At 44.4% G+C, this 26,148-nt stretch overlaps 3 protein-coding genes, 1 long non-coding RNA gene and 2 other non-coding genes across 6 annotated transcripts; 1 reads left to right on the top strand and 5 right to left on the bottom strand.

Annotated features, from left to right (window-relative positions):
- Positions 1–464: 464 nt before the first annotated feature.
- LOC145335944 (histone H2A.J) lies at positions 465–2,776 on the bottom strand. The gene has a single exon (XM_080181680.1). The coding sequence runs from the start codon at positions 935–937 to the stop codon at positions 548–550; it is 390 nt and encodes a 129-aa protein (XP_080037806.1). The 5' UTR covers positions 938–2,776; the 3' UTR covers positions 465–547.
- Positions 2,777–4,043: 1,267 nt separating this feature from the next.
- Positions 4,044–9,973, bottom strand: LOC145335946 (uncharacterized). Its single transcript, XR_013885308.1, has 3 exons — positions 9,868–9,973; positions 8,854–9,042; positions 4,044–4,864 (listed from the first exon to the last, which is right to left on the bottom strand). It is a non-coding gene; the product is annotated as an uncharacterized LOC145335946 (long non-coding RNA).
- A 1,835-nt stretch (positions 9,974–11,808) lies between these two features.
- trnam-cau (transfer RNA methionine (anticodon CAU)) lies at positions 11,809–11,880 on the top strand. The gene has a single exon. It is a non-coding gene; the product is annotated as a tRNA-Met (tRNA).
- Positions 11,881–14,847: 2,967 nt separating this feature from the next.
- Positions 14,848–14,930, bottom strand: trnal-uaa (transfer RNA leucine (anticodon UAA)). The gene has a single exon. It is a non-coding gene; the product is annotated as a tRNA-Leu (tRNA).
- Positions 14,931–16,496: 1,566 nt separating this feature from the next.
- On the bottom strand, positions 16,497–17,176 carry LOC145335945 (histone H2A.J). Its single transcript, XM_080181681.1, has one exon. The coding sequence runs from the start codon at positions 16,967–16,969 to the stop codon at positions 16,580–16,582; it is 390 nt and encodes a 129-aa protein (XP_080037807.1). The 5' UTR covers positions 16,970–17,176; the 3' UTR covers positions 16,497–16,579.
- A 316-nt stretch (positions 17,177–17,492) lies between these two features.
- Positions 17,493–18,756, bottom strand: LOC145335963 (histone H2B type 1-M-like). The gene has a single exon (XM_080181697.1). The coding sequence runs from the start codon at positions 18,621–18,623 to the stop codon at positions 18,246–18,248; it is 378 nt and encodes a 125-aa protein (XP_080037823.1). The 5' UTR covers positions 18,624–18,756; the 3' UTR covers positions 17,493–18,245.
- Between the last annotated feature and the right edge of the window lie 7,392 nt (positions 18,757–26,148).

Raw genomic sequence — 26,148 nt, 5'->3', positions numbered from 1 at the left:
TTAACAATTCTACCGCAATTTAATTTTAAAGTGGTTTTATTAAACCTGCCATCATTTCAGTTTCCGAGGAATAATTCCGCAAATCCACTTTCTCCGCACATGTTTGGAGTGAGGATTGAGAATTGTGTCCGTCAGGGTCAGAATATGAAACATGTCTCAAACAATAACCCCCTCACACCGATATCACCATTACAGAAACACTTGTACATTCGGACAGACAATAATTAACACTTTTCCAGATACAATGACTGGCTTTGAAAACTGATGGGCTGCAGATGACTGTCCTCACAGACTGTCACACTTTAAACAATTATATTGGAAATCGGATCATTTCAGTTCACTGGGACGGTTCCCCCAATAAACAGCAGAAACTTATATTAAAATATTCTATGTGTCAATAGCATGGATTGATAGAAGAAAGCGGGAAACAGCTGGACTGTGAATAGCAGTGCAGAATCTGACCGATAGACACCAGGCCGCCCTTTTCCAGATAAAGTGAGTGGCTCTGAAAAGAGCCTTTGGGTTATCAGATGAAAGAATGGCCGCTTCACTTGCTCTTGCTGGAGACGGCGGAGGTTTTCTTGGGCAGCAGCACGGCCTGGATATTAGGCAGCACCCCGCCCTGAGCGATGGTCACCCCTCCCAGCAGCTTGTTGAGCTCCTCGTCGTTGCGGACGGCCAGCTGCAGGTGTCTGGGGATGATGCGGGTCTTCTTGTTGTCCCGGGCCGCGTTCCCGGCCAGCTCCAGGATTTCAGCGGTCAGATACTCGAGCACAGCAGCCAGATAGACCGGGGCTCCGGCACCCACACGCTCAGCATAGTTGCCCTTTCTCAGGAGCCTGTGAACACGGCCCACCGGGAACTGCAGTCCAGCCCGGGAGGAGCGAGACTTGGCCTTGGCCCGAACTTTCCCGCTGCTCTTTCCTCTTCCAGACATTTCCCCAATCTCCCAAAGCCTTTCACAAAGAATGCTGAAATCCACTCCCTTTCGCTTCTCTTCTAGCTCCGGGAGGAATGGAGGGCCCACATTGCTGATTGGTCACTTTGTTGCTACCTCTCAGCATCTTGTCCATATGACCAATCAGAAATCTGCTGAACTGACCAATCCGGAGCCTCCACGGAGTGAGGGCGGAAAAGCCCAAATTCTCAGCTTCCCACCGATTTCATTTCAAATTGGAAAAGTCCCCAAAGGGGAAAAGAACACATCCTCCTAGCGCTTTCTAACTGTCCCGGGCGGGAATCCATCCCTGTTCACAGCATTCCCAGAAGGAAAACACTCCCGTTTAGTCTTCAATCAGAACCCAGTGTCCTTCACTGGAAACAGGGAGCCCGATCCAGTCCCTCAGACTCAGTTTGTACCAATTTCTACAGATCCTTATAATAATCAGTGTGTGTCCCAGATAGGGGCTGGGAAATTGGACTGGGATTTATGCATCTTCCTGTCAGTGGGACTGAGTTGGGGGTGACAAGGAAACAAAGTCTGTCTGTTCTGCTCTGATTGTGGGATTGAAAATGTTTCTGCACCAGTTCTGCTGCCTGAGACTGTGAAACTGATGCACTCTGATAGAGAACATACATACTGTGTGTGAGGAGCTCACTGTTCATTGTAACTCAGGGGAGGAAACTTCAAACTAACCTGGATCGATTCAATGATTTGCCTGTCAGGAATAATTGACTCATTGTAACCCAATTACAGGTGAGGGAATAATACACAGGCCCTTTTTCAATGTGATTTACTGTTGTCACATGTATTGGTATACAGTGAAAAGTATTGTTTCTTGTGTGTTATACAAGCAAAGCATACCATTCAGAGAGTACATGAGGAGAGAGGAATGACAGAGTGCAGAATGTAGTGTTACATTCATAACTCATCTGTAGTGAAAGATCAATATAAAGTAGGTCCATTCAAAAGTCTGATGGCGGCAGAGAAGATTGAGTTGGTTGGTACATGATCTCAGACTTTTGTATCTTATTCCTGTTGGAAGAAGGTGGAAGAGAGAATGTCCGGGGTGTGTGGGGGCTTTGATTATGCTGCTGCTTTTCTGATGTGATGGGAAGTGCAGATAGAGGCAATGGATGGGAGGCTGCTTTCTGTGATGGACTGGGCGACTATAAGAACTGTTTGTAGTTTAAGGTGGTCTTGTTAAGAGCAGGAGCCATACCGAGCTGTGATATATCTGGAAAGGGTATTATCTACAGTGCATCTGTAAAACTTGGTGAGAGTCATAGCAGAAATGCTGAATTTCCTTAGCCTCCTGTGAACTTAGCGGTCTTACTTAACTATAGAGTCAGCGTGGAAGGACCAGGATAAGTCATTGATGATCTCGACACATAGAAACCTGAAGCTGTCAACAATTTCCATTTCATCCCCATTGATGTAGACAGGGGCACGTCCTCCACTGTACTTCCTGAAGTTAATGACAATCCCCTTTGTTTGGGTGACATTGAGGGAGAGATTATTGTCGTCACACTAATTTACCAGATTCTCTATCTCATTCCTGTAGTCCGTCTCATCATTTTTTGAGATCCAATCCACGATGGTGGTATCATCAGCAGACTTGAAAATAGAGTTGAAGCAGAATTTGGCCACACAGTCAGAAGTGTATAAGGAGCATCGTAACGGGTTGAGGACACAGCCTTGTGAGGCACTGGTGTTGAGGATAATCGTGGAGGCGGTGTCGTTGCCAATCTTTACTCATTGTGGTCTGTGGGTTAGGAAATCTAGGATGCCGTCACAGAGGGAGGAGCCAAGCCCTCGGCCATGGAGTTTGAAGATGGGGTTTTGTAGGAATAATGGTGTTGAAGGCTGAGCTGGAATCAATAAATGGGAATCTGACATGTGTCTTTGTTATCCAGGTGTTCCAGGGTTGAGTATACGGTCAGGGAGATGGCATCTACTGTGGATCTGTTGCGGCAGTAGGTGAACTGTAGTGGATCCAGGCAATCTGGGAGGCTGGAGTTGATCCGTGCCATGACTAACCTTTCGAAGCACCTCATAATGATGGATGTCAGAGCTACCAGGCAATAGTCATGGAGGCTCGCTGCCTGGCTTATCTTTGCTACAGGGATGATGGTCATCTTCTTGAAGCCTGTAGGGACCTCAGATTGGTGTGAGGAGAGGTTAAAGATGTCTGTGAATACCCCCGCCAGCTGCTCCACGCAGGATCTGAGTGCCTGTCCCTGTACCCCATCCGGGCCAGTCGCTTTCCGCAGGATGACTTTCAATGCGGCTGATCTGAAGTCTGTGATGGTGACCTCGGATACAGGTTCAGCCAAGGCTTTCAGAGTGGAGGGCATCCTCAAAACAGGCATAGAATGCATTGAGCTCATCAGGGAGGGGGGCATCGTCACTGGCAATTCTACACGCCTTCATCTGGTAACCTGTTGTGTCTTTCAGACCTTCCCACAAACGGTGGGAGTCCATGTGGCGAGCCTGGGACTCGAGCTTGGTCCGGTACTGGCACTTGGCAGCTGTGATGGTTCTCTGTAGATCACATCTGGATTTGTTCCAGTTCAGGGTCCCCTGACTGGAAATGCTTTGGAGCTGGACTTCAGGAAGCAGTGAATATCCCTGTTCATCCACACTTTCCGGTCGGGAAACACATGGATTTGCTCCTTTGGCTCAGTCTTCTATGCAATACTAATGAAGTCAGTTATTGTGGTGAAGTAAACATTCAGGGTGCTTGCTGAGTTTTTAAATATTGACCAGCCATTGACTCGAAGCAGTCATGTAGGAGATCATCCCATTCCGCAGACCAACAATGCCGGACTTTCTTTAATCGGATTCTCCTGCTTCAGTTTTTTGCCTGGAAGCTGGGAGCAGGAGCACGGCCTTGTGATCTGATTTGCCAAAGTTTGGGCGGGCGATAGAACGGTCGGCATGTTTGATTTTTGTGTAGCAGTGCTCGAGGATGTTTGTGCCTCTGGTGGGACAGGTGACATGTTGGTAGTACTTTGGTAGGACACTCTTGAGATTGGTCTGGTTGAAGTCCCCGGCCTGGATGAACAAGGCCTTGGGATATTTTGTCTCAAGGCCGTTTGTGCCGGTAGATATTTCATCCAGCGCGACCTTCACATCTGCCTGGGGTGGAATGTAAACTGCTGTCAGGATAACAGAGGTGAACTCCTGTGGAAGGTTATCGGGGCAGCATTTCAGCGTCAGATATTCTAGGTCCGGGGAGCAGAAACTCGCCAGTGTTGTGACATCGGAGCACCAAGAGGTGTTGATTAGAAGGCAGACGCTACCTGCGCGAGCCTGATCTGAGGCTGCTGTAAGGTCCATTCGGTGGACGGAGAAGCCCTGTGGTTGTACGACACTGCCCGGTGAAGCAGGTGTGATCTGTGTCTCTGTGAAACACAGCACACAGCAGTCTCTCAGTTCCCTTTGAAAAGTGAGTCTGGTTTTCAGTTCATCGAGATTGTTTTGCAGAGATTGAACATTTGCCAGGAGTGAGCTGGGGAGGGGGGTCTTGGAACCACATTGTTTGAGTCTCACCTGCAGGCCTGCGCGTTTCCCCCGCTTCCTGGGGTGGCTGCTCCCTGTCCTGCCTGCCAGACGGTGTTTAGTCTGTGGTATCGAGGGTGTAGCTGGGTCCTGTTTGCGCTTTGGTTGGTGTGTGGGTGGAGGATTTGTTGCCATGGTCACGGGTCCTGCCTCGGCAGTCGGGTCTGAGTGGGGGGGAGTTCCGGGTCACTGTCGGGCTGCGGTTCCAGTTCGGAGGGTGTTCACACCACACTCCGGTGTGGACAGGTTGAAGGCCGGTTGGCGGACGGGGTCTCTGGGGTCACGGCTGGGTCCACGTGTTCGGGTTCTCCGGGTCACTGAAGGTCAGGGTCTTCCTTCCGAGGTCAGAGGATCTCTAATCTCGCAAATAAATTTAAAAGAGCAGTTTCAGTAATTTATAAATCTCAGTACATAATCATAATGAACAGTCACAAAGGAAACCCAGTGATACAAACATTGTCAATGTGTGACTGCAGTCCTCAGTGTCTGTACGAGAAGTATGATCAGTGGTGGTAGGCGCTATGACAATTCAATGACATTCAGATAGAACTGAAACCCTGCACTGCTCCATGAATGGGATAACGTTCGAATTTCCATTCATTGCTCCGGTGTGATTAACCAGATAGTAATCAAAACCGAACAGTCTCTGTTTAAAACGTGTCCATCCTCGTTCTCACCTGGTCCCTGCGAGAGCTGCTCTTTGTCTAACTCCCCACATCCTGACTGTCTGCCTCTGTTTCCAATCTTCACTGTCCGATTACAACAAACCAGGGGAGACTAGAACTAGAGTCATTACAGTGCACAAGGAGACAGTTCACCACATCCAGTCCATGCTGGCTTCTCCATACAACAATCCAGTCAGTCCCATTCCCCTGCTCTATCCCCATAGCCTGACAAGTTTATTTCCCTCAAATGTCCATCCAAATACCTCTTTGAAATGATTCATTGTCTCTGCTTCCACCCTCAGAGGCAGCAACTTCCAGGTTGTTATTCGCTGCATGAAAAGATCTCCCACACATCCTCTCTCTGTCTCTTCCCAAAACCTTCACCCTGTGTCCCCTAGTCCGTGTACTATCAGTGAATGGCATCAGTTTTCTTTGTCTACCTGATCCACACCTGCCATAATCCTGTCCACCTCTATCAGATCTCCCCCTCAATCTGCTTTACTCCAAAAAGATCAACCCCAGCTTCTCCAACACAACTTTGTGGCTAAAACCCCCTCATTGCTGAAACCATTCTGGTCAATCTCCTCTGCACCCACTGAATGATCCTCACACGTTTCCTCAAGTGTGCTGAGCAGAACTGGACTCAATACTCCAGCTGTGATCCAATCAGAGCTTTCTAAAGGCTCAGTGTAACTTGTATGATTCTGTTCTCAATGCCCCTGTGTCCTCATGGGGAGGGTCACTCGTGTGGATGGGGAGGGTCTGCACTAACCTGGCAGGGGGATGGGCACCACTATATAGAAGTAGAAAAGGGGAATATCTAGAGAAGGAAATAAAATCACCGGCTCAATGCTCAATGCATTGCAATTGAGCTCAATGCATTCTGTGCCCGTTTTGAGAAAGAGCTCAGTGAGAGTACGCCCTCCGCTCTGGAAGCCTCGGATGAACTTGTATCTAAGGTCACCATTGCAGATGTCAGAGCAGCGTTCTCAAAGGCCAACCCAAGGAGAGCAACTTGCCTGGATGGGCAACCTCCTCTGCTACTACCTCTGGCAGCTTGTTCCAGACACTCACCACACTGTGTGAAAAAATTGCTCCTCTAGACCCTTTTGGATCTCTCCCCTCTCACCTTAAACCTCTGCCTTTGGGAAAATATATTGACTATCCACCTGCTCTATGCCCCTCATTATTTTATAGACCTCTATAACATCACCCCTAAGCCTTCCAGAGAAAAATATCCCCGTATATCTCTCCTTATAACTCAAACCATCAAGTCCCAGTAGCATCCCAGTAAATCTTTTCTAGACTCTGTCTTGTTTAATAATACCCTTTCTATAATTGGGTGACCAAAACTGTACACAGTATTCCAAGTGTGGCCTGATCAACGTTTTGTAACAACTTCAACAAGACGTCCCAAATCCTGTATTCAATGTTCTGACCAATGAAACCAGAAATGCTGAACGCCTTCTTCATCATTCTGTCCACCTGTGACTCCACTTTCAAGGAACTTTGAACCTGTACCCTTTAATCTCTGTTCTATAACTCTCCCCAGTACCTACCATTAACTGACCAAGTCCTGCCTTGGTTTGATCTACCAAAATGCATCGCCTCGCATTTATCTAAATTAAACTCTATCTGTCATTCATCAGCCCTGTTGCAATCCTAGATAACCTTCTTTACTGTCCACTATGCCAGCAACCTTGGTGGCACATGGGACAGTGTGGTGAATAAGGTTGATGAGTTAGAAGCACAAATAGCCACATAGGAAAAAGGGAGGTGTGGTGAGAAAGAAATAGAGCAGCAAATCTGCAGGCAGATCATGCATTGCAGATGTAGAATTAACTGCATTTTCACACAGACTGACAGGAATGTTGCCATATGATCCACGTATTAGTGGGTGGTCACTTGAGTAACAGTGATCATTGTAACACAAGCTTGATATTAGCAAGGAACAATCTAAAGTAACACTTTTGAACTGGAAGAGGCCTAACTTCAATGGGAGGAGCTGGGATTGAGCCAGAATCAAATGGAGCCAAAATCTGACAGGAAAAACTGTAACAGTGATGGGTGATCTTTCAGGAGATATTTCAGGTATAGACTCAGTACATTCTGATCAGGGTGAAAGGGAGGGGAACCAAAGCCCGGGCTCCTTGGATGATGAGGATGATAGAAAATATAATGAAACAATGAAGAGGCCGTATGATTCAGGTCAGAAGAATTCTTCAAGTGAGTGTGTGAGTTATAGTGTGAATGTGTGAAATTAACTCTGTATCTGTCCATCTCTGTTACTGTATGTGGAGTTAACTCATTCCTGCTGTCAATCTGTACGAGAGCACCATTCACTCTCTGTCAGCCTCTGTTACTCTGTTTCATTGGAATTACAGTAAATTTCTTCCTGTCAGTTTATTTGAGGATGGAATTAATTCTCTGATGTGTCAGCCTCTATGAGTGCAAGTGAGTGTGGAGTTAACTCGATTAGCCAGTCTCTGTTCCTGTGTTTCAATGTGCAATTACCTCTCTGTCCTATTCTGGGGGTTGATTGGCTCAGTTGGCTGGACAGTGGGGTTGTGACGCAGAGTAACTCCAACAGTGTGGGTTCAATTCCTGTACCAGCTGGGGTTATTCATGAAAGGGGAGAACAGCCTATGGCCATCTGGGACTGGGCTGAATTTAGCCTTTACCTTTCTGTCCATCTCTGTTAGTATGTGTGCATACAGACTTACTTCTGTATCTGTAATTCTCTATTACTGTGTGTGAATGGGGCATTAACTCTCTGTTCATCTCTGATTTGTATGTGACACTGAAATTAAGTGTTCTCTATCCTTTACTGCAGTGTGACATTAACTCTGTCAATCTCTGTTACTGTATGTAGGTGTGGAATTGACTCAATCATCCGAGAATAATGACTGTGTCAGGGTCTGTTAGTGTATGGAAGTGGGTCACGATCAGCTTAGCAAACAGTAGTGAGTGGAGCCTGATTCCTGAGATGAAGCAGTTATTTTATGAGGAAAAATTAAACAAGTCTGGCCAATTTTCAGTGGAGAAGAATGAGAGAGGATTGTACTAAAACATATAAGATTCTCAGGGGCTTGACAGTGTAGATGCTGAGGGGGATGTTGCCATTTATAGGGGGAAACTAGAACTGGAGGCACAGGTTAAAGATAAAGCATCTCCAATTTAAGATGGCGATTAGGAAGAATTACTACTTTTAAGGGACCCTTAATTTTTGTCATTCAATAGATTCAATCTTGAGTTCGATAGATTTTTGAGACACAAGAGAATCAAGGGTTTTGGGGACAGGCACTGAAGTGGAGTTGAGGCCACAATCAGATCAGCCATGATCTTACTGAATGGCAGAACAGGCCTGATGGGCTGAATGGCCTTCTGCTCCTTCTCCTTATATTCTGGTATTGTGTGTGTGGAACTAACCCTTTTTCTGTCAGTCTATGTTACAGTTTTTCAGTGTGGAATTAATTCAGTCTGATACTGGATATGAATGTGGAATTGATTCTCTGTCCAGCACTTATTGTGTGCAAGTTTGCAATGTTTCTGTAATTGTACAAGACACAGTTAATGATCTTTGATCAGAAGTGTTTGGACCTGATGCTCTCAAATGTACCCAGAATTAAAGCCATCCATTTCTCCTGCTTCTACAAACCAAAGTCGTCCAAACAAAAAACTTACCTTCACCGAAACTGAGGGACTGAATTCCAAAACCAACATCCAGCTTGATTCAAAATGGCTCTTAATTTGTCTATATCAGGCCTCAGTTTTCTGAGCAACAGCTGAAATAATTCACAGGTGAAATCATGTGGACACTGGACATCTGAAACAAGGAGAAAGTTCTGGAATATACAACAGGTCAGGCAGCATCTGTGGAGAGAGAAACAGAGTTCATGTTTCAGCTCACTGACAATCAACCCACAATAAACTACTTGCTGATATCTGTCAATGGCGGCTGCAGTTCCCATGTGAGGAGGTAATGTCCTAGTGATATTGGCACTGGTCTAATGACCCAGAGATCTAGGGGCAATTCAACAGGACCTGAATATCACCACAGCAGAGTGTGTAATTTGAGATCAATTAAAATCTGGAATTAAAGATCTAATGATGGCAATGTTGTAAAAAACCCATTTGGTTTACTGATACCCCTTTAGGGAAGGAAATACACCCACATTAACTGTCGTTACCTGTGACTCTAGACCCACAGTGTGATTTTGACTCTTAAATGTCCTTTAAAAGGCCTAACAAGCCACTCAGTTCAAGGGTAATTAGTGCAATAAATGTTGGCTAAGCCAGTGACACATATCACATGAATGAAAACAATTCTCCGCGCCCCAGAAAGTGCTCTATCCAACACACTGCCTTGCCCGGGCACTGAGAGTGGGCATGATCCCCAGGGGCAGCCGCGGGGCAATCGGTGCTGGAACTTTCCCCACTGCCACTTGTCTCCCATTCCACCAAGCTGCCTGTGTCCTTTGGGAGTTTCCCACTTTCCTCCTCACAGTTGCCAATGCCTCCAGGTTTGGGGGCGTGTGGAAATGTTGAGCTTGTGTCCTGTACACCAAGGTGTGTGTCATTAATATATATCAGGAAGAGCAGGGCTCCTAACACCGAGCCCTGGGGAACTCCACTGGAAACCTTCCTCCAGTCTGAAACACACCCATTACCCACTCCTCTCTGTTTCCTCTCACTCACACTGTTCCATATGGGGCGGTGAGGATGGCCTCGCTGCACCATCCGCTTCATGGTGCCGCTCCCCCGGCTCCCTCCCCGCACCTCCGCCGGGCCCCGGGCGCCTCTGACTCGGTGTTACTGCGGCTGCGCGCAGCCCCGTTCAGCTTTCGGGAGCCGCACCGCGCATGCTCCGCGCGGACAGACGACACCCGGGGACGCGGCCTAATGGCGCCTGCGCCGTGCGGACCAATCTGAATGAGATAGACCGTATTCCCTCGCGCGCTGAATCCTGGGTCCTCCAGGCCTCCATTACGTTGAATAAAACAGAACATAAAATATGTTTAAACTCGGAACGAGATTTCCCCTCCGTTCAGTGCAATACTTCCTCTTATCTAAATTACAGCCTCAAAATGTATTTCTATCCTTATTTGTCCAATGGTATTTTAACTTTTACTTTTTGTCCCAATTGGCTTCGATTACAGGCATCATGTTCAGGATCACAGCAACTTTGCTGCCCAACCACAAATGTGTTCCCTGATGTTCTTATTTCTTATTTTATCCGATTCACAACAAATTTGTGCCGTTGTTTCACAGAAACATTTTATTTACATTTGCTCTATTGAAACCAATCATGAATTTAATCCATTCTCTCCAAACTCCTCTCAACCTGATTCCCGAGTTCAGACAGTATGAATGCAGGAAGTGTGAAATTAATTTCAAAGTTCTGCAATTATGTAACAAGTGAGCTGCTGCTGAGACGAACAAAGTTAATGGCAAAGATTTCAGATCAACATCTTTTCATCAGAATGGTGGAAGTTATAAATGTAATGCATTATAGGCAAATGGAGAGGAGAGGGACTCATGTGAAAAAAAACAAAGGAAATAGAATGTCTGTGACCAATTGGACCACACATGCATTAAATAATAAGATTTAGTCACACAGTTGAAAGGGACAATTACCAGATGTATAAAGGTAGAAAAACCTGAATGGAGGAGAGGAGCTCTGAATACCAGGAAAGACCGAGGACAGAATGATCCGTGTGAAAGTAAGATGCAGAATGAAAATGGCAGCTGACTAGAAACTCTTATCAGAAATTACTCATCCTTGTGGAGTGATTGAAAATGTTCCAAGTGTGGGACAGGGGAGCGACACACTTGAGAGCCCTGCCGGCCACAGAACAGTGAGAGGATTGGCTAAGGAAAGGGAAGAAATATCATAAGTTTTTGAATGGAATATTGCATTATCTCTCCTTACGGTTCAGTGTCTACAAGCAGCAGAAATAGCTTTTTCAACATTGTATTTTTTGCAAAATTTCACTACTAACAATGTGACTGATTAACTGACTGCTTTGTGGAACAGCTACCATCAGTCCATAAACGTGAAACAAGTCCAATCCTGAAATAACATCCTAAATCTTAATAAAGTAAACTAGGAAGGTATGAGTGGTGTGTTTGCTAAAATAGATTATGGATTCATAGATTCATTCAATGGCATGGCGGTGGATAAGAAATGGCTAATATTTAAGGCAGAGGTGTCTGCAATTAAAGAGTTATACATTCCTTTCTGGCACGTAAGCATAACTGGAAAAGTGGCCCAATCATGGATAACAAAATAAATTAAATAGTATTGGATCCAGAGAAGAATCTAAGAACATAAAAGCTTGGAGCAGAAGTCGGCCATTTGTCCTGTCGAGCCTGTTCCTCCATTCAATAAAATCATGCCTGAACTTTTCATGAACAGTTTACACAAATGAGCAATCGGTCCATTCTGCTTTGCCTGTGTCTGATCTTCTGTCTCCTGACAATCTCGCGCTGCTTTTGTGTGTGTTCCGTTCTTTGTGTGTTAGACAGTGGAATTGTGCCGCCAGGCGGAGCATATTTGCCGTCATTAAACTGCAATACAACAGTGAGATTTTGTCCTGATACTGCACAACAATAATAACGAGGAACTTATTAGCTTGTAGCAGAGTGGCGCAGCGGAAGCGTGCTGGGCCCATAACCCAGAGGTCGATGGATCGAAACCATTCTCTGCTATTTACATTTTCAGGATCAGTTTAAAAAGATCATTTCTCTGTTCCCCAAAAGTAACTCTGCTATTTTTTTACAGGACACAGTTATCTTCATCAACTCTCGCTGACAATAGACAATCTAATCTGCCAGTAGCTCACTGATGTAAAGACTACAAACACGTCTTTCCCCCTTTTATTATCAGGGCAGTTCTGACACAGTCAAAAGACCAAAAGTCGCATAACCCCTACAATTGTGAAGGAGGCCATTCGGCCCATTTAAATTGCACCGAATCTCCGACAGAGCATCCCATCCATGCCCTATAGTCAGAGTCCCACACACCCACCCCGCTAATCTACCTACCGTTCACTTTTTTTTTAACCACACAAAGGGTAATCTAGCATGGCCAATCCGCCCAGCCTGCACGTCTTTGGACTGTGGAAGGAACCCGGAGTACCTGTTTTCCAGATGTAACTTGCCTGGGTGAATGCAGCTCCAACAACACTAGAAGTTTGACACCATCCAGTACAAAGTATCTGATTTCATTCGCTTCCCATCCACAAAGAGTCGCTGCCTCCACCAAAAGTTAAATTAAAGATTATTTATTAGTCACAAGTCTGCTTATATTACCACTGACAGACAGGGGCAGCAGTGTGTACCTTCTACAAAATGCATTGCCTGAATTCACAAAGGCTCATTTGACAATATCTTCCAAACCCACTATGACTGTGGCCTAGAGGAAAAGGGCAGCAGACACATCAGAACAACACCAATTAGAAATCTCCCTCCAAACCACTCACCATCAGGACTTGGAAATATATTGCCATTCCTTCAGTGCCAGTAGGTCTTCTCACTCCCCAACAGCCACCCACCGCCCCCCTCCTCTCCCCCAACCACCTCCAAACCGCACTGTGTGTGTACCTACATGACATTGGTGACAGCAGTTGAAGATTGCAGTTCAGCGCTGCCTATCCCAGGGCAATTATGGACGGGCAATAAATCCCGGCCGAGCCTGTGATGCCCTAATCCCATGAATGAAGAAAGTAAAAAAAATCAACTGATGAAAAAGGTTCCTCCTCACCTCTGTCTTAAAGAGGAGGTCACTTTAAAAAAAAACTCTGCTCTTCTGATCATATTGTCAGTGTAATTCTGAGCACAATCAGGATTATTTAGTAAGTGTTGCCCCATTGCAGAATCACATTGTGCAGTAACGATGAAATGAGAAAATCTCTGTAGGTTTGGCAGCATCTATAAGGAGAGAAAAGAGCTGACATTTCGAATCCAAATGACCCTTTGTCAAAGTCCTTTGACATCTTACAGATGCTGCCACACCTGCTGAGATTTTCCAGCATTCTCTCTTTTAGTTTCAGATTCCAGCATCTGCAGTAATTTGCTATTATTTGTGCAGTTGCGACCTGCCTGGTGGTGGATATGATAGGATTTGTCCTTATGTTTCACCACATCCCCGTAGCTATGGGCTGTCCAAGACACACAATTGGTTTTGCAATCAATTCACATGTTGCAATATCTGTTTCCATTCTGTATTTGAATTTGTCTGGTACTGTTTCTGAGGGGGTCAGTTATATGTGTCTGTCAGACTCTTATAAAGTGTGTGGGTTGGATGAGCCTAGATCTGCCAATGGCTTCTTTGTCTGTGAGCATTTTATGTAACTGTGGGAACCATCCGTAACATTAAATCCCCTGGGGCTGTTTGTGGAACATGTGCTTTAATTTCCCTGTTTGTAGAACATCAGCTTCATGCTGTAGCTATCAGTGGAATTAACTCTGTGTATAAGTCTATGATGCTGCTAAAACTGCGAGTTGCATTTGGGATTTTTCACCCACGTCTCTCTCTATCTAATCTTCCATTTGTATCCATTAGTCTGTGTGAGTCTTTGGTTGTTTCCAAATCTCTCAGTGATACATTTGGTGTGTGTGATTTATTTCATATCACTCAGACTCAGCTCCTGTGAGTGAGAGCAGGAAGCAACCTGGATTTTTCAGCAGTTGACGCTGAATATGTGATTCAGAACTATTCTCTTATTTATCTGTCTTTGGGATTTAGTGTGAGTATGGGATTAATTAAATAACCTTCAATCTCTGGGACAAGTTATCAATTTGGATGAATTCCAAATCATTTTCCAACACAGAAACAGGCCACTGATGCAGTATGTTTTCAGCAAGCAATGTGAGTGAGTTTCAACCCAGCATTAAATCTCTGTCAGTGTGAACACAATTGTGAAAAATAATGTATCCTTCAACCTGATACTGGATTGTTATACAAGTTTCACTCAGGTTATTCACATTGATTTGGTCTGTGACACTCAGTCTGATTCTGATTAAGAATTTTGACATGAATGTAAAATGGAACTCAGTCTGGAATTGGTACAGTGTCTTCCATCAGGCTCAGTGTGAGTGAGGAGTTAGGATTAGTTTATAATTTATGGCTCTTTTCATAGGCATCAAATTGAAATTGTAACTTTTAGTTTCATAATCAGAGTGAGTTTTCAACTGGAACCTGAGTTTGTATCTCAGGTTAGACTCACTGTCAGAATAGCTCAATCTGAGATTGTATTTCACATTTGTATCTAATGTATTTGTGAGAATACACTATGGGGATTAGTACAGCCACTTCCAAACCCCTGATGTGGGTGATATGACTGGGATTTAACTCGAATCTCAAAGTACCTTATGAAGGTTAATTGTGTGACATTGAACCGAAATACCGTTTCATCAGATATTTAATTTGGAGTTAAAACTGCTCTATTGTGGGATTGACACAGTGATGATCTGATAATAGTTTGGACTGGGATTGATGGATCCCCCGATCAGCGGTACGGATTTTGATTTGATTTGATTTCTTATTGTGACATGCAATATTAAGCTGTGAAAACTCTGGTTTCCTGCGTGCTATACAGATCAAGCATACCATTCACACAATATATAGGGGTGAAGGAAAGGACAGGGTGCAGAATGCAGTGTTAAAAACCCTTCTACCAGGAGTGGGGTTCGAACCCACGCGGACATATGTCCATTGGATCTTAAGTCCAACGCCTTAACCACTCGGCCACCCTGGTACGAGAACTGGACATTATCGGGACACAGCGGCTGTCATTCCTGTTGGATTGAAAATGTGCCTCTGAAATGATTTGTGTTCTCGGAGACTGTGGAACTGATGAGCTGTCTGTGTCTCTGAGCTCGGACTGTGTGTGAGAAGGAGCTGGCGACACTCTCCCCTGGAACTTGTGTGGAGGAAACATCTGATTTCTTCAAATATTTCTCTGTGGAAACAAAGTCCATTGAATAACTCCAATCCAGATTGGGTCAGTTTCATCTCTATTAATAATCATTGGGAGCGGTTTGTGAGGCTGCAGCCAGACTCCAGCTCTGATTGGTTAAGAATTGCATAGAAACAAGAGTGACCAATCACAAAGCGAGGTAGTAGAAATGGGAGGTTTTGATTGGTTTACATTTTCAAATGGGAAAAACCCGCCAATTTCAGTGCAGGAAAAATACAAAATAACCGAACGCCTTAATGTTCAGGAAACTATTTCAATCTCACACTTTCTCATCTGTTTATTGTATTTTCCCCTCACTGAATCCTGCCGCTATTTTAGGAACAGTTTGAATTTCTCAATCTCTTATCTGGAACCGGCGGGAATCAGACCCCGCTCAGCAATTTAAAACCGAGCAAATCTCAGCTCAGTGGAAAAGCAGAAACAGAGAGATTCCCAACCAACCCCCTTCACACAGGCTTCACAGGGACAGAGAGAAACGGCTGATTTCTGATCCTCTCCCCTGAAAGCGGCCGGGAATGTTCCAATGGGAAGTGTGGAGAGAATCCCCGGCCCTATCCCGCCGGTGGGACAGGCAGCTTTGTGTCCGGAGAATAGGGAGGGCCCGGGGGGGAAGCGGATCTTAAAGCGCTGCAATGGACTCAGGTCCTGTGTGTGTACAAATCTCACTGATTCCGTCCTCTGGGAAAACTGTGGAATAAACAGATCAGCCCGAGAATAACCTCTTCATTCCCGCCTTTACTCTGTTCCCGGAGCGGCTCCCAGATCACCCGAAATAACGAACAAATAATTTTATATTGAATTTAATTCCGCTGCTGCCAAACTGTGAATATAGTTATCACTGAATCTAAAGAATTACCTTCCGATGTGGTGTTTCTCCTCATTGTCCGTGACAAATCCCAGACTGGGGTTTATAATCCGCTCTCAGTTCAGTTTGATTGTCCCTTCAATGTGAGAGTGTGTGTAAGGGGCGTGTATGAAGTCCCATTCACAGCATTCTGTAACGGGACAAATCTTTATCCTCCAGAAACAGATTTCTCATTAACTCAATAAGGGAAAAGATGGTGCAGCTTTTTCACAGAGATTGTGGGGGGCTCTGAAAAGAGCCGTTATGTTTGGGGTGTTTTTCAGCCATCAATCTTTGATGCTGTTTCTCACTCTGGGGTAATTGTGTACTTGTTTCTAAATAATTACCTCCGACATGGTGTTGGAACATGTGCAAAAGTTTCTCCAATAAATAGCATAAATTTACATGTATATAAACACCTGTATCAATAATGGGTACAGGAATTGATAAAACAAAGCGGGAAACAGCTGTACTGTGAATAGCAGTGCAGAATCTGACCGATAGACACCAGGCCGCCCTTTTCCAGATAAAGTGAGTGGCTCTGAAAAGAGCCTTTGGGTTATCAGATGAAAGAATGGCCGCTTCACTTGCTCTTGCTGGAGACGGCGGAGGTTTTCTTGGGCAGCAGCACGGCCTGGATATTAGGCAGCACCCCGCCCTGAGCGATGGTCACCCCTCCCAGCAGCTTGTTGAGCTCCTCGTCGTTGCGGACGGCCAGCTGCAGGTGTCTGGGGATGATGCGGGTCTTCTTGTTGTCCCGGGCCGCGTTCCCGGCCAGCTCCAGGATTTCAGCGGTCAGATACTCGAGCACAGCAGCCAGATAGACCGGGGCTCCGGCACCCACACGCTCAGCATAGTTGCCCTTTCTCAGGAGCCTGTGAACACGGCCCACCGGGAACTGCAGTCCAGCCCGGGAGGAGCGAGACTTGGCCTTGGCCCGAACTTTCCCGCTGCTCTTTCCTCTTCCAGACATTTCCCCAATCTCCCAAAGCCTTTCACAAAGAATGCTGAAATCCACTCCCTTTCGCTTCTCTTCTAGCTCCGGGAGGAATGGAGGGCCCACATTGCTGATTGGTCACTTTGTTGCTACCTCTCAGCATCTTGTCCATATGACCAATCAGAAATCTGCTGAACTGACCAATCCGGAGCCTCCACGGAGTGAGGGCGGAAAAGCCCAAATTCTCAGCTTCCCACCGATTTCATTTCAAATTGGAAAAGTCCCCAAAGGGGAAAAGAACACATCCCTTTGGGAAATTATTCTGATCGGGAATGGAGAATCTCCCTTTCTCTCCTTCCCCAGTCTAGAGTTAACCTGGATCCGGCAGTTTCTCATTTTCACTCTGGGTTTATCTGAAAACGAGCCGAAAATAAGTTTATTTTTGGAAAGTTCGCAAATATATTTCTCAATCAAGAAATACAAAATCCCATCAATAATTAACTAAAAACAAACCTTTTTGAAACATCAGTCTGTTTGCACCATTTTGTCCCGAGTTGCTTTTAGAATCCGGGATCCATTCGGGGTTCATCTCGGCCCTTTTTAAAACTCTCCAACCAGCCGCCAGGAAGTTTCATCGTTCTGCAAACGGACGGGCTGTTCCCCATATTCCTCCAGACTGAGGGTTCCTGCACAACTGGGGTTTATAGGGAATAAACTGATCGATTATTGAGACCAAACTGAAACAGAGCTGGAAACTGAGTGGAGTCTGCACATTCTCCCCGTGTCTGCCTGGGTCTTCCTGCGGGCGCTCCGCTTTCTTCCCACAGCCCAAAGACATGCGGGTTTGAGTCGATTGGATTTGCCCCCCAGTATCAGAGGGATGAACAGGGGAAATATGTAGGGTTATGAGGATGGGTGAGGGATTGATGTCGGTACAAACTCGATAGGCCGAATGGCCTCCTGCGCTGTAGGGATTCGATGATTCTGACACATTTGTTCCATTAAATCTCTCTCTAAAGCCGGAGAAAGGGACCGAATATCAACGCGTCTGAGATCTAAACCCAGAGAAGGGCAGGTAGCAGTTAATTAATTTTAAACATTATTACTCAGACCCAATAATCCACCGGGCGTTTGATTTACATTACACCGTGTCTATCATTGATAATCGGAAAATATAACAATTATTATTGTGCAAGACGCTCCGTTGTAATCATTGAAGCTAAATTAATGATACAGCCTTTTCACAGAGATTGTGGGGGGCTCTGAAAAGAGCCGTTGTGTTTTGGGGGGTTTCTCAGTCCATTGGGGAGTTTTACTTGGAGCTGGTGTACTTGGTCACCGCCTTTGTCCCTTCCGACACGGCGTGCTTGGCCAGTTCCCCGGGCAGCAGCAGGCGCACGGCGGTCTGGATCTCCCGGGAGCTGATGGTGCTGCGCTTGTTGTAATGGGCCAGGCGGGAAGCCTCACCCGCGATGCGCTCGAAAATATCGTTGACGAACGAGTTCATGATGCTCATGGCCTTGGAGGAGATGCCGGTGTCGGGGTGAACCTGCTTCATCACTTTGTAGATGTAGATGGAGTAACTCTCCTTCCGGGATCTTTTCCTCTTCTTGCCGCCCTTTGCCGGCAGCTTTTTCTGCGCTTTCTTGGCTCCCTTCTTGGAAACCGGCGCTTTCTTCTCATCCACCATCCTCCCACTGAATTTCAGACACACAATCACTGAATGGGGCCCGGAACTCCTCTTTTATAGACCAAAGCACAGGCCTATGCTAATGAAGGATGGCTGGAAGCCCTGTTCCCATTGGTTCATTCACACTGATGGCAATTCGTCATCCTGTCTCTGATTGGTTAGTGTAGATACCCAATCACATTGGTTGCTGCTCAAACCCACAAACTCTCTCAGTTTTCAATCCGTCCTTTCCCCTTGTCCGGCCCCATCCACCCAAACCCCCCTGACTCTCTCACTCCCTCTGCCACACCAGCACATTCTCTCTGCTGCTAATCCCACATCACTCTATCAGACTGCTGATACTCTTCATACATTTCCCCTTCCTCACCAGCACCAACTGCTCCGCTTTACTTCCCCGCCCATCACCGGGAGCTGGCAGGACAGAGTATCTGGGCTCAGACAGGGGTTATTGCGAGAGTTACTGGGCGGGTTAAAGGGGAATAAGTTTGATGAGCAGCAGCCACAAGTCCCACATGTGACACTAACAGTGTGGCTAAAACAGAAAACTGACTGAGAGAAGGAGTGGAATGAGAATTGGACATTACTGACTACAAGGTGTTCAGAGAGGATTCGAGAAACAATCCCGGAGGGTGATTTACTGTTCAACACAATTCGAGTGCTTGGGAATGGGGCGGGGGCGGGGGTGGGATGGCATTGAGGGATCGGTGCCAGTTAATGAACAATGCGAGAGCGATTCCACAACAGGATACACACATTCTATTTCCAAATGCTTCTCTGTCAGCCCTGTGCGAGTGGGATTCATGCTGTGTCAATTAGTATCTGATATTTCAATGTTGTTTCTATCTCTGTCAGTCTGTGGTCAGTGATATTAAGATTTAATCCAGAAATTGCAATCTCTGATATATGCCCGTCTATTTTATTTTCTCTCGAACATTCAGTATTTTAAAGAGTGTGGGCTTTTCAGTATGTTGGTCCTGGGATGTTATTCTGTATTTCATTTGGCACCTGGTGGTTTCTGAAATGGAAAATCGTGTGATGTTTTTTCTAACTGCGCTTCAGTTTTGGGATTTGTGTGTGTGATTTCACTGCACACTTTTATTTCTGACGCGTGGGTAGGTTTTTAATCTGTGTATATCAGTCTTTGGTATAAGGGTGTTGGTATTTTCCCATCATGCTGTTCTATTATTTGGAGTGTGTCTTTCCCACTAATTCTCAAGGTCTCAGTTATTTGCGATATTACAGTTCCCATTGAGGTTGATATTTCCCAGCGACCATCTTAAAGGATCACATGACAAAGGTTCACAACTTGGACTGTAACAAATTAAATTCGACACTAACCAACGAATTAACACTTGTCCCTGAGCGTCAGGGGATTAGAAGGGTTACGGGGAAGGAGCCTGATTTGGACTGTGGTCAATGCAGACTCGATGAGCTGAATGGCCTCCTTCTGAACTGTAGGGATTCTATGAAACGTCACTTAGTCACTCAAACACTAAATAGAGATGAGACACCAGCCTACCTATCATGACTATTAACTTGGGCATGTTCGTTATTCAATATCTCACACACACTGCTAGTGATGTGTGGATTGTTTATAAGTTCCTGAAACATAAATCTGGATTTCAGTCCATGTCAGTCATTTTCTGCTTTACGACAAAGGGTTTTATTCTGTCCCTCTCTGTTTCTGGCATGGAGGGATTTCAGTTTCCTGCTGTCAGTGTGTGTGGTAGGTCTGTGTGTCTTTATTGCAGAATCTGGTAATTGTTGCAATGTGAGTATTATTTTTTTGCTGTCAGTGTGAGGAAGATGTGGATTGTACTCTGTAGCTGTTGTATTTTATGAGTAGCAATGTTTTATGCTGTTCTTGTCAATCTGCAGATTGCAAATACAGTATTCTGTTTCCTACCTCTTGGTTCTTTGTTTCTATATTAGGTGACAACAAATCCAGGAAACATAACCTGAGTTGAGGCAAAACGCGAGGAGAAACTTCTTCACTGAGAGCTTGGTCAATCTGTGGAATTCACTACCAGAGAAAGTAGTTCAGGCGAGTTCAAGAATAAATTCAATCTAGCTCTTTGGGCTCGAGGGATAAGGGATATTGGGGGAAGGAGGGATCAGAATCTTGATTCTGATGATCAGTCACAATCAAAACGAATGCTGGAGCAGCTCCAAGGGCCAAATGATCTACTGCTGCTTGTATCTTCTATGATTCTACTATAACAATTCCTGGTGGTCTTATGAAGGTGAAATCAGGATTAGCAAACCTGTTGGAGATCTGAAGATGCAACTAGCATTTTCAGCAACGAGATCAAGAGTAACCAGCTGATGTGGTATATTTACATTTTCAGAAATCCTTTGATTAGTTTCCACACAAGAGGTCAATAAATATAATCAGAGCACATGGGGAATACTGGCCTAGACTGAGAACTGGTTACAGGAAAGGAAACAGGGAATAGGAATAAATAGATCATATCAAGTTAGCAGACAATGACAAGTGGGGTACAACAAGGATCAGTGCTCGGGCCCCAACATTCACAACCTATATCAATCATTAGGATGCAGTGATTAAAGACAACAGTTGCAACTTTGGAGAATGCACAAAATAAGGTGGAAGTGTGAGTTGTGAGGAGGAGGCAAAACCTCCTCAAGGGGATTTGAAGTGGCTCAGAGAGCGGGCAACAATTTCACAGATGCAATGTAATGTGCAGAATATTCCTTAAATGATGAGAGGCTTGAAAGTGTCGAAATTCAAAAGCACTTGACTGTTCCTGTTCATGAGTTACAGAAAACTAATCTGCAGCTCGAGCAAGCAATTAAGAAGGAGAATGGAATGTTTGTCTTTAATACAAGATGTTTGAATACAGGGGTAAAGATATTTTACTGTAATTATATCGAGTCTTGCTGAGTCAGCACCTGGACTATTGTGCACAGTATTGTTCTCCTGACCCAAAGAAAAACATGATTGCCATAGAGGAAGTGGAATAAAGGTTCACTAAATGAATTCCTTGGGTGGAGGGATTATTGTCTGAGTAAAAACAAGAAACACCAGGCGTTTATTTCCTGGCATTTAAAAGAATGAGAGGTGCTGACATTCAAACATACAACAATCTTACACGGCTCGATAGGGTAGAAGCAGGAAGTATGTTTTCCCTGGCTGGTGTGTTTGGAACCAAAGGACACAGACTCAGAATAAGGGGCAGCTCATTAGGACTGAGATGGGGAGGAATTATTTCACTGAGTGGGTGATTCTTTGGAATGATCAGTCCAATGGGCTGTGGAGTCTTACTTGTTGATTAAGTTCATGAGTGAGATGGATCAGTTTCTACATATTAGTAACATTAATGGATATGGGGATAGAGCAGGGAAATGGTGTTGAAATGGAAAATCAGCCATGACCTCATTGTGTGACGATATGGGCTCAAAGAGCTGAACGGCCGACTCTTGCTCATAATTCACATCTTTCATTATGTTTCAGGATGGTCATCATTTTGTGACTGTAATTAATGAGAAATGAGCACAAGGTTCTTCCTGTATCTTGTCACAATGTGACTGTGGCTTTAAAAATAGTCATGATGTGGAGATGCCAGCGTTGGACTGGGGTAAACACAGTAAGAAGTCTGACAACACCAGGTAAAAGTCCAACAGGTTTATTTGGTAACAGAGCCACTAGCTAGCGGTGTTTGCCACCAAATAAACCTGTTGAACTTTAACCTGGTGTTGTCAGACTTCTTACTGAGCTTTAAAAATAGAGCAGAGCAGGTTCACAGCCAGTGACTGACCCCTTATTTCCCCAAAGACTTTCCACAATTGAAAAACCACACGTCAGGTCAGAGATACAGTACTCTCCACTCACTGGGAAAATGCATCTCCAATAACATAAAAGAATCTCAAATACAAAATAATATTTTGGGTTTCACTTGCACACCAGCTTCAGCATTTACTCCCTCAGCCACTGGAGCACAATGTGTACCATCTGTGAGATACACTGCAACTACTCAGTGAGGCTGAGTGTGGGACTCAATCTCATCACTCCATCTCTTGTAGAGAAGGAGATTAATTTTGTGCAAGTATTGGACACTGTATACAAAAGACATTTTTATCATGTATTTGTCTGTCTGTTGTCAGTCTGCATGTGTGAGATTAGCTGAACATGAATTTGTGACTCAGGCACGATGTCAGTCTCCACTGTTGTATGTTTATATGGGGTGAAATCTGTTCCTGAGTTTGCCATGAAGTCAACATGAGTTTGATTTCAGTTTTGCAGTCTTCAGATTTGAGTAACTACATGAGTGTGTGATTTATACTATTTGTATCCATCCTGGGTACAGCAGCTCAGAGTTATTTTCCTTCTGTATCTCTGTCCTTGTGGTGCTGTGTATGACAACAGGACTCATTCTGTAAATGTTACTTGCTGATACTGTGTGAGTGTGGAGTTCAATTTGTTTCACTTTTCCTCTGATGAATGTTTGGGTGTAAGAATCATTCTGTAGTTGTCATTCCCAAGTATGTTATGGAATTCCTTGTTCTTCCCATCTGTCTCTTGGGAGTTTGTGAATGTCAGATTAATTTTACATCTGTGATTCTCTTGTTATCTATGCGAGTGTAAGAATCAATCCTCATACAGTTGTTCATTGTGACGTATTGAAATGTGGGATACTTTTGCACTTTAAATAGAACATAGAACATTACAGCGCAGAACAGGCCCTTCGGCCCACGATGTTGCACCGACCAGTTACAAAACAATGACCCACTAACCTAAACCAATCCCTTTTCATCCATAAACCTATCCACGGATCTCTTAAACGCCCCCAAACTAGGCGCATTTACAACTGCAGCAGGCAGGGCATTCCAATCCCTCACCACCCTCTGGGTAAAGAACCTACCACTGACATCCGTCCTATAACTACCCCCCCTCAATTTAAAGCCATGCCCCCTCGTGCTAGATTTCTCCATCAGAGGAAAAAGGCAATCACTATCCACCCTATCTAAACCTCTAATCATCTTATATGTTTCAATAAGATCCCCTCTTAGCCTCCTTCTTTCCAGTGAAAACAACCCCAAATCCCTCAGCCTCTCCTCATAGGACCTCCCCTCCATACCAGGCAACATCCTGGTAAACCTCCTCTGCACCCTCTCCAAAGCCTCTACATCCTTCCTGTAATGTGGGGACCAGAACTGCACACAGTACTCCAAGTGCGGCCGCACCAGAGTTGTGTACAGTTGCAACATAACGCTGCGACTCCTAAATTCAATCCCCCTACCAATAAATGCCAAGACACCGTATGCCTTCTTAACAACCTTATCTACTTGATTCCCAACTTTCAGGGATCTATGTACACATACACTTAGATCCCTCTGCTCATCCACACTATTCAAAGTCCTCCCGTTAACCCTATACTCGACACATCTGTTTTTCCTACCAAAGTGAATTACCTCACACTTCTCCGCATTAAATTTACATGCATTTCAGGCACTGTATTAGAAACCATTTATTTAAATTATAATGCATTGATATTTGTTTGCCATTTGATTTAATTTATCATATGGATTAGGGTACATTTCCCAGTCATGGTTTATATTCAGTAGCTGTTTGTAAGTTGTGCAATGGTATTCAATTTTGAGCTCTGTGAATGGTAACATTTGGATACACAGCCTATGAATTAATTACTGCAGTTTGTAGTAACAGAATTGTCATTACATCTTTCAGTTTGACTCACTGAGATTTTTGGATTGATTTACAAAATGTATCAATGGCTATATTCTGAGGTAATTAATTGCAATTTTTTAGATTCACAACAACATTTTTTGTCTATTCTGGTTATGAATTCTTATTCAATTTGTGACCAACATGTTTTATATCTGTGAGTGGGTGTGTTTTGTTAAAATTCTATGATTAATGTATCTACCTGTCAGTCAAATGTAATATTGAGAAGTTTGCACTTGACACAAAGCTCAGTGTAAATGTGTGTTGGGAGAAAGATACAAAGCAGCTTCAGGTGGATGATATTCCAGCTGCAATGTTCTGAACCTCTCATTACTTCTCAGAACATTGCGAATGGGACATCATGTAGAAAGTGTGAGATTTTCCATTTCCGTAGAAGGAACAGATATTCAGAGTTTAATTCAATGCTAAGAGATTAGAAAGTGTTGATGTACTAGGGGACATGACTATTCTCATTCATAAGTCACTGGAGGCGAACAAGGAAATGAAGCTGGTAATTTGGAAGGTTCATGGTACGTTGGTCTTTATTGTAGGAGGTTCTGAGTACAGGAGTAGTGAAGCCTTGGGTTGACTGGACAGCAGTGTTATTAGATTGTATCTGGAATACTGTGTGCAGTTTGGGTTATTATTGCCTCAGAGGGAGTGTAGTGACCATTCAGCAGATTTGTTCCAGGAATGGCAGGACTGTCTTATGAAGAAAACCTGGGGAAACAGGGCCTGTATTTCACTGAAAACAACAAAGTACTTAAAAGGGTAAACATGGTAGATGTAGGTGAGATGTTTCCCCTGGTTGGGAGCCTAGATACAATTTTAAAATAAGGGCAAATCCTCTTTGGACTGAGATCTGCACTTTTTTAACTCAACTTTGTGACCCTTTGGAATTCTGTAGCTCAGAGGGCTACAGAAGTTCACACACAGGGTGAACATTAATATAGACATTGACAGATTTCTAAATCTCACTGTCATAAAGGGAAATTGGGGATAGAGTGGGGAAAGGGCATGGAAGGAGATGGTCAGCCATAATCAGATTGAATGGTAGTACAGGCTCAATGGGCTGAATGGCCCACTCCTGATCCTATGTCCCACATTGGCAGGGAAGGAAATTAAAAATAAATCCTCTTTTCCTATTCAACTCTTGGATTGAAAAGTTGTCTCTTACCTTGCAAACAGTGTGGGGCTGAATCATTCTCTTTGTGACAGTGAACCCAATGAGTTGGCAGTATCTCTGTGCTCTGTGAATGATCCTGGAACTGCTTTGTGTTGGAACTGGCTTGATGAAATTGTGCTTGTTCTGAGGAATCATCAGAATCCTTCAAATATCTGCCTGCAACAAGAAAAATAACTAACTAAACTGAGGAACAGATGAAATAAAAGATACAAAAGTTGTTGATATAACTTCACAAATAACAATTATTAGGAACCAGGGTAAAAGGATAAACCTTCAGCACAGACAATATTTGAGATCATTTCAGTAATATACCAAACTGCTTTTACTCACTGGGAGTTTGGGGCGAGTTTAAAACAATTTTGTGACATTCAGAAACAGCCCAATCCGTGCACTGCTGATTGAGTTGAGCTGTGTGAAGCAGCAGTAACTTTTGCACGGGTCAGTTATCAATTTCCAGCTCCCACTTTAACCAAATATCGAAAAATCAACAAGCAGCCACTGTTTAAAGCCTCTCCATCCCACTCCCCACCTGCTGCCTGCAGTAGATCTTGTTTGTACAGCTGCTCTCATGGTTATTGTGCAGTTACATTTCTGCTGTTCATTCTATAATAATAATAACAAACACTGGGAGATAG

Source organism: Carcharhinus amblyrhynchos, unplaced genomic scaffold (genome assembly GCF_965287045.1).
Source record: "Carcharhinus amblyrhynchos unplaced genomic scaffold, sCarAmb.v2.hapA scaffold_42, whole genome shotgun sequence".
Classification (NCBI taxonomy): domain Eukaryota; kingdom Metazoa; phylum Chordata; class Chondrichthyes; order Carcharhiniformes; family Carcharhinidae; genus Carcharhinus; species Carcharhinus amblyrhynchos.
This window is presented reverse-complemented; position numbering and strand designations above follow the sequence as displayed.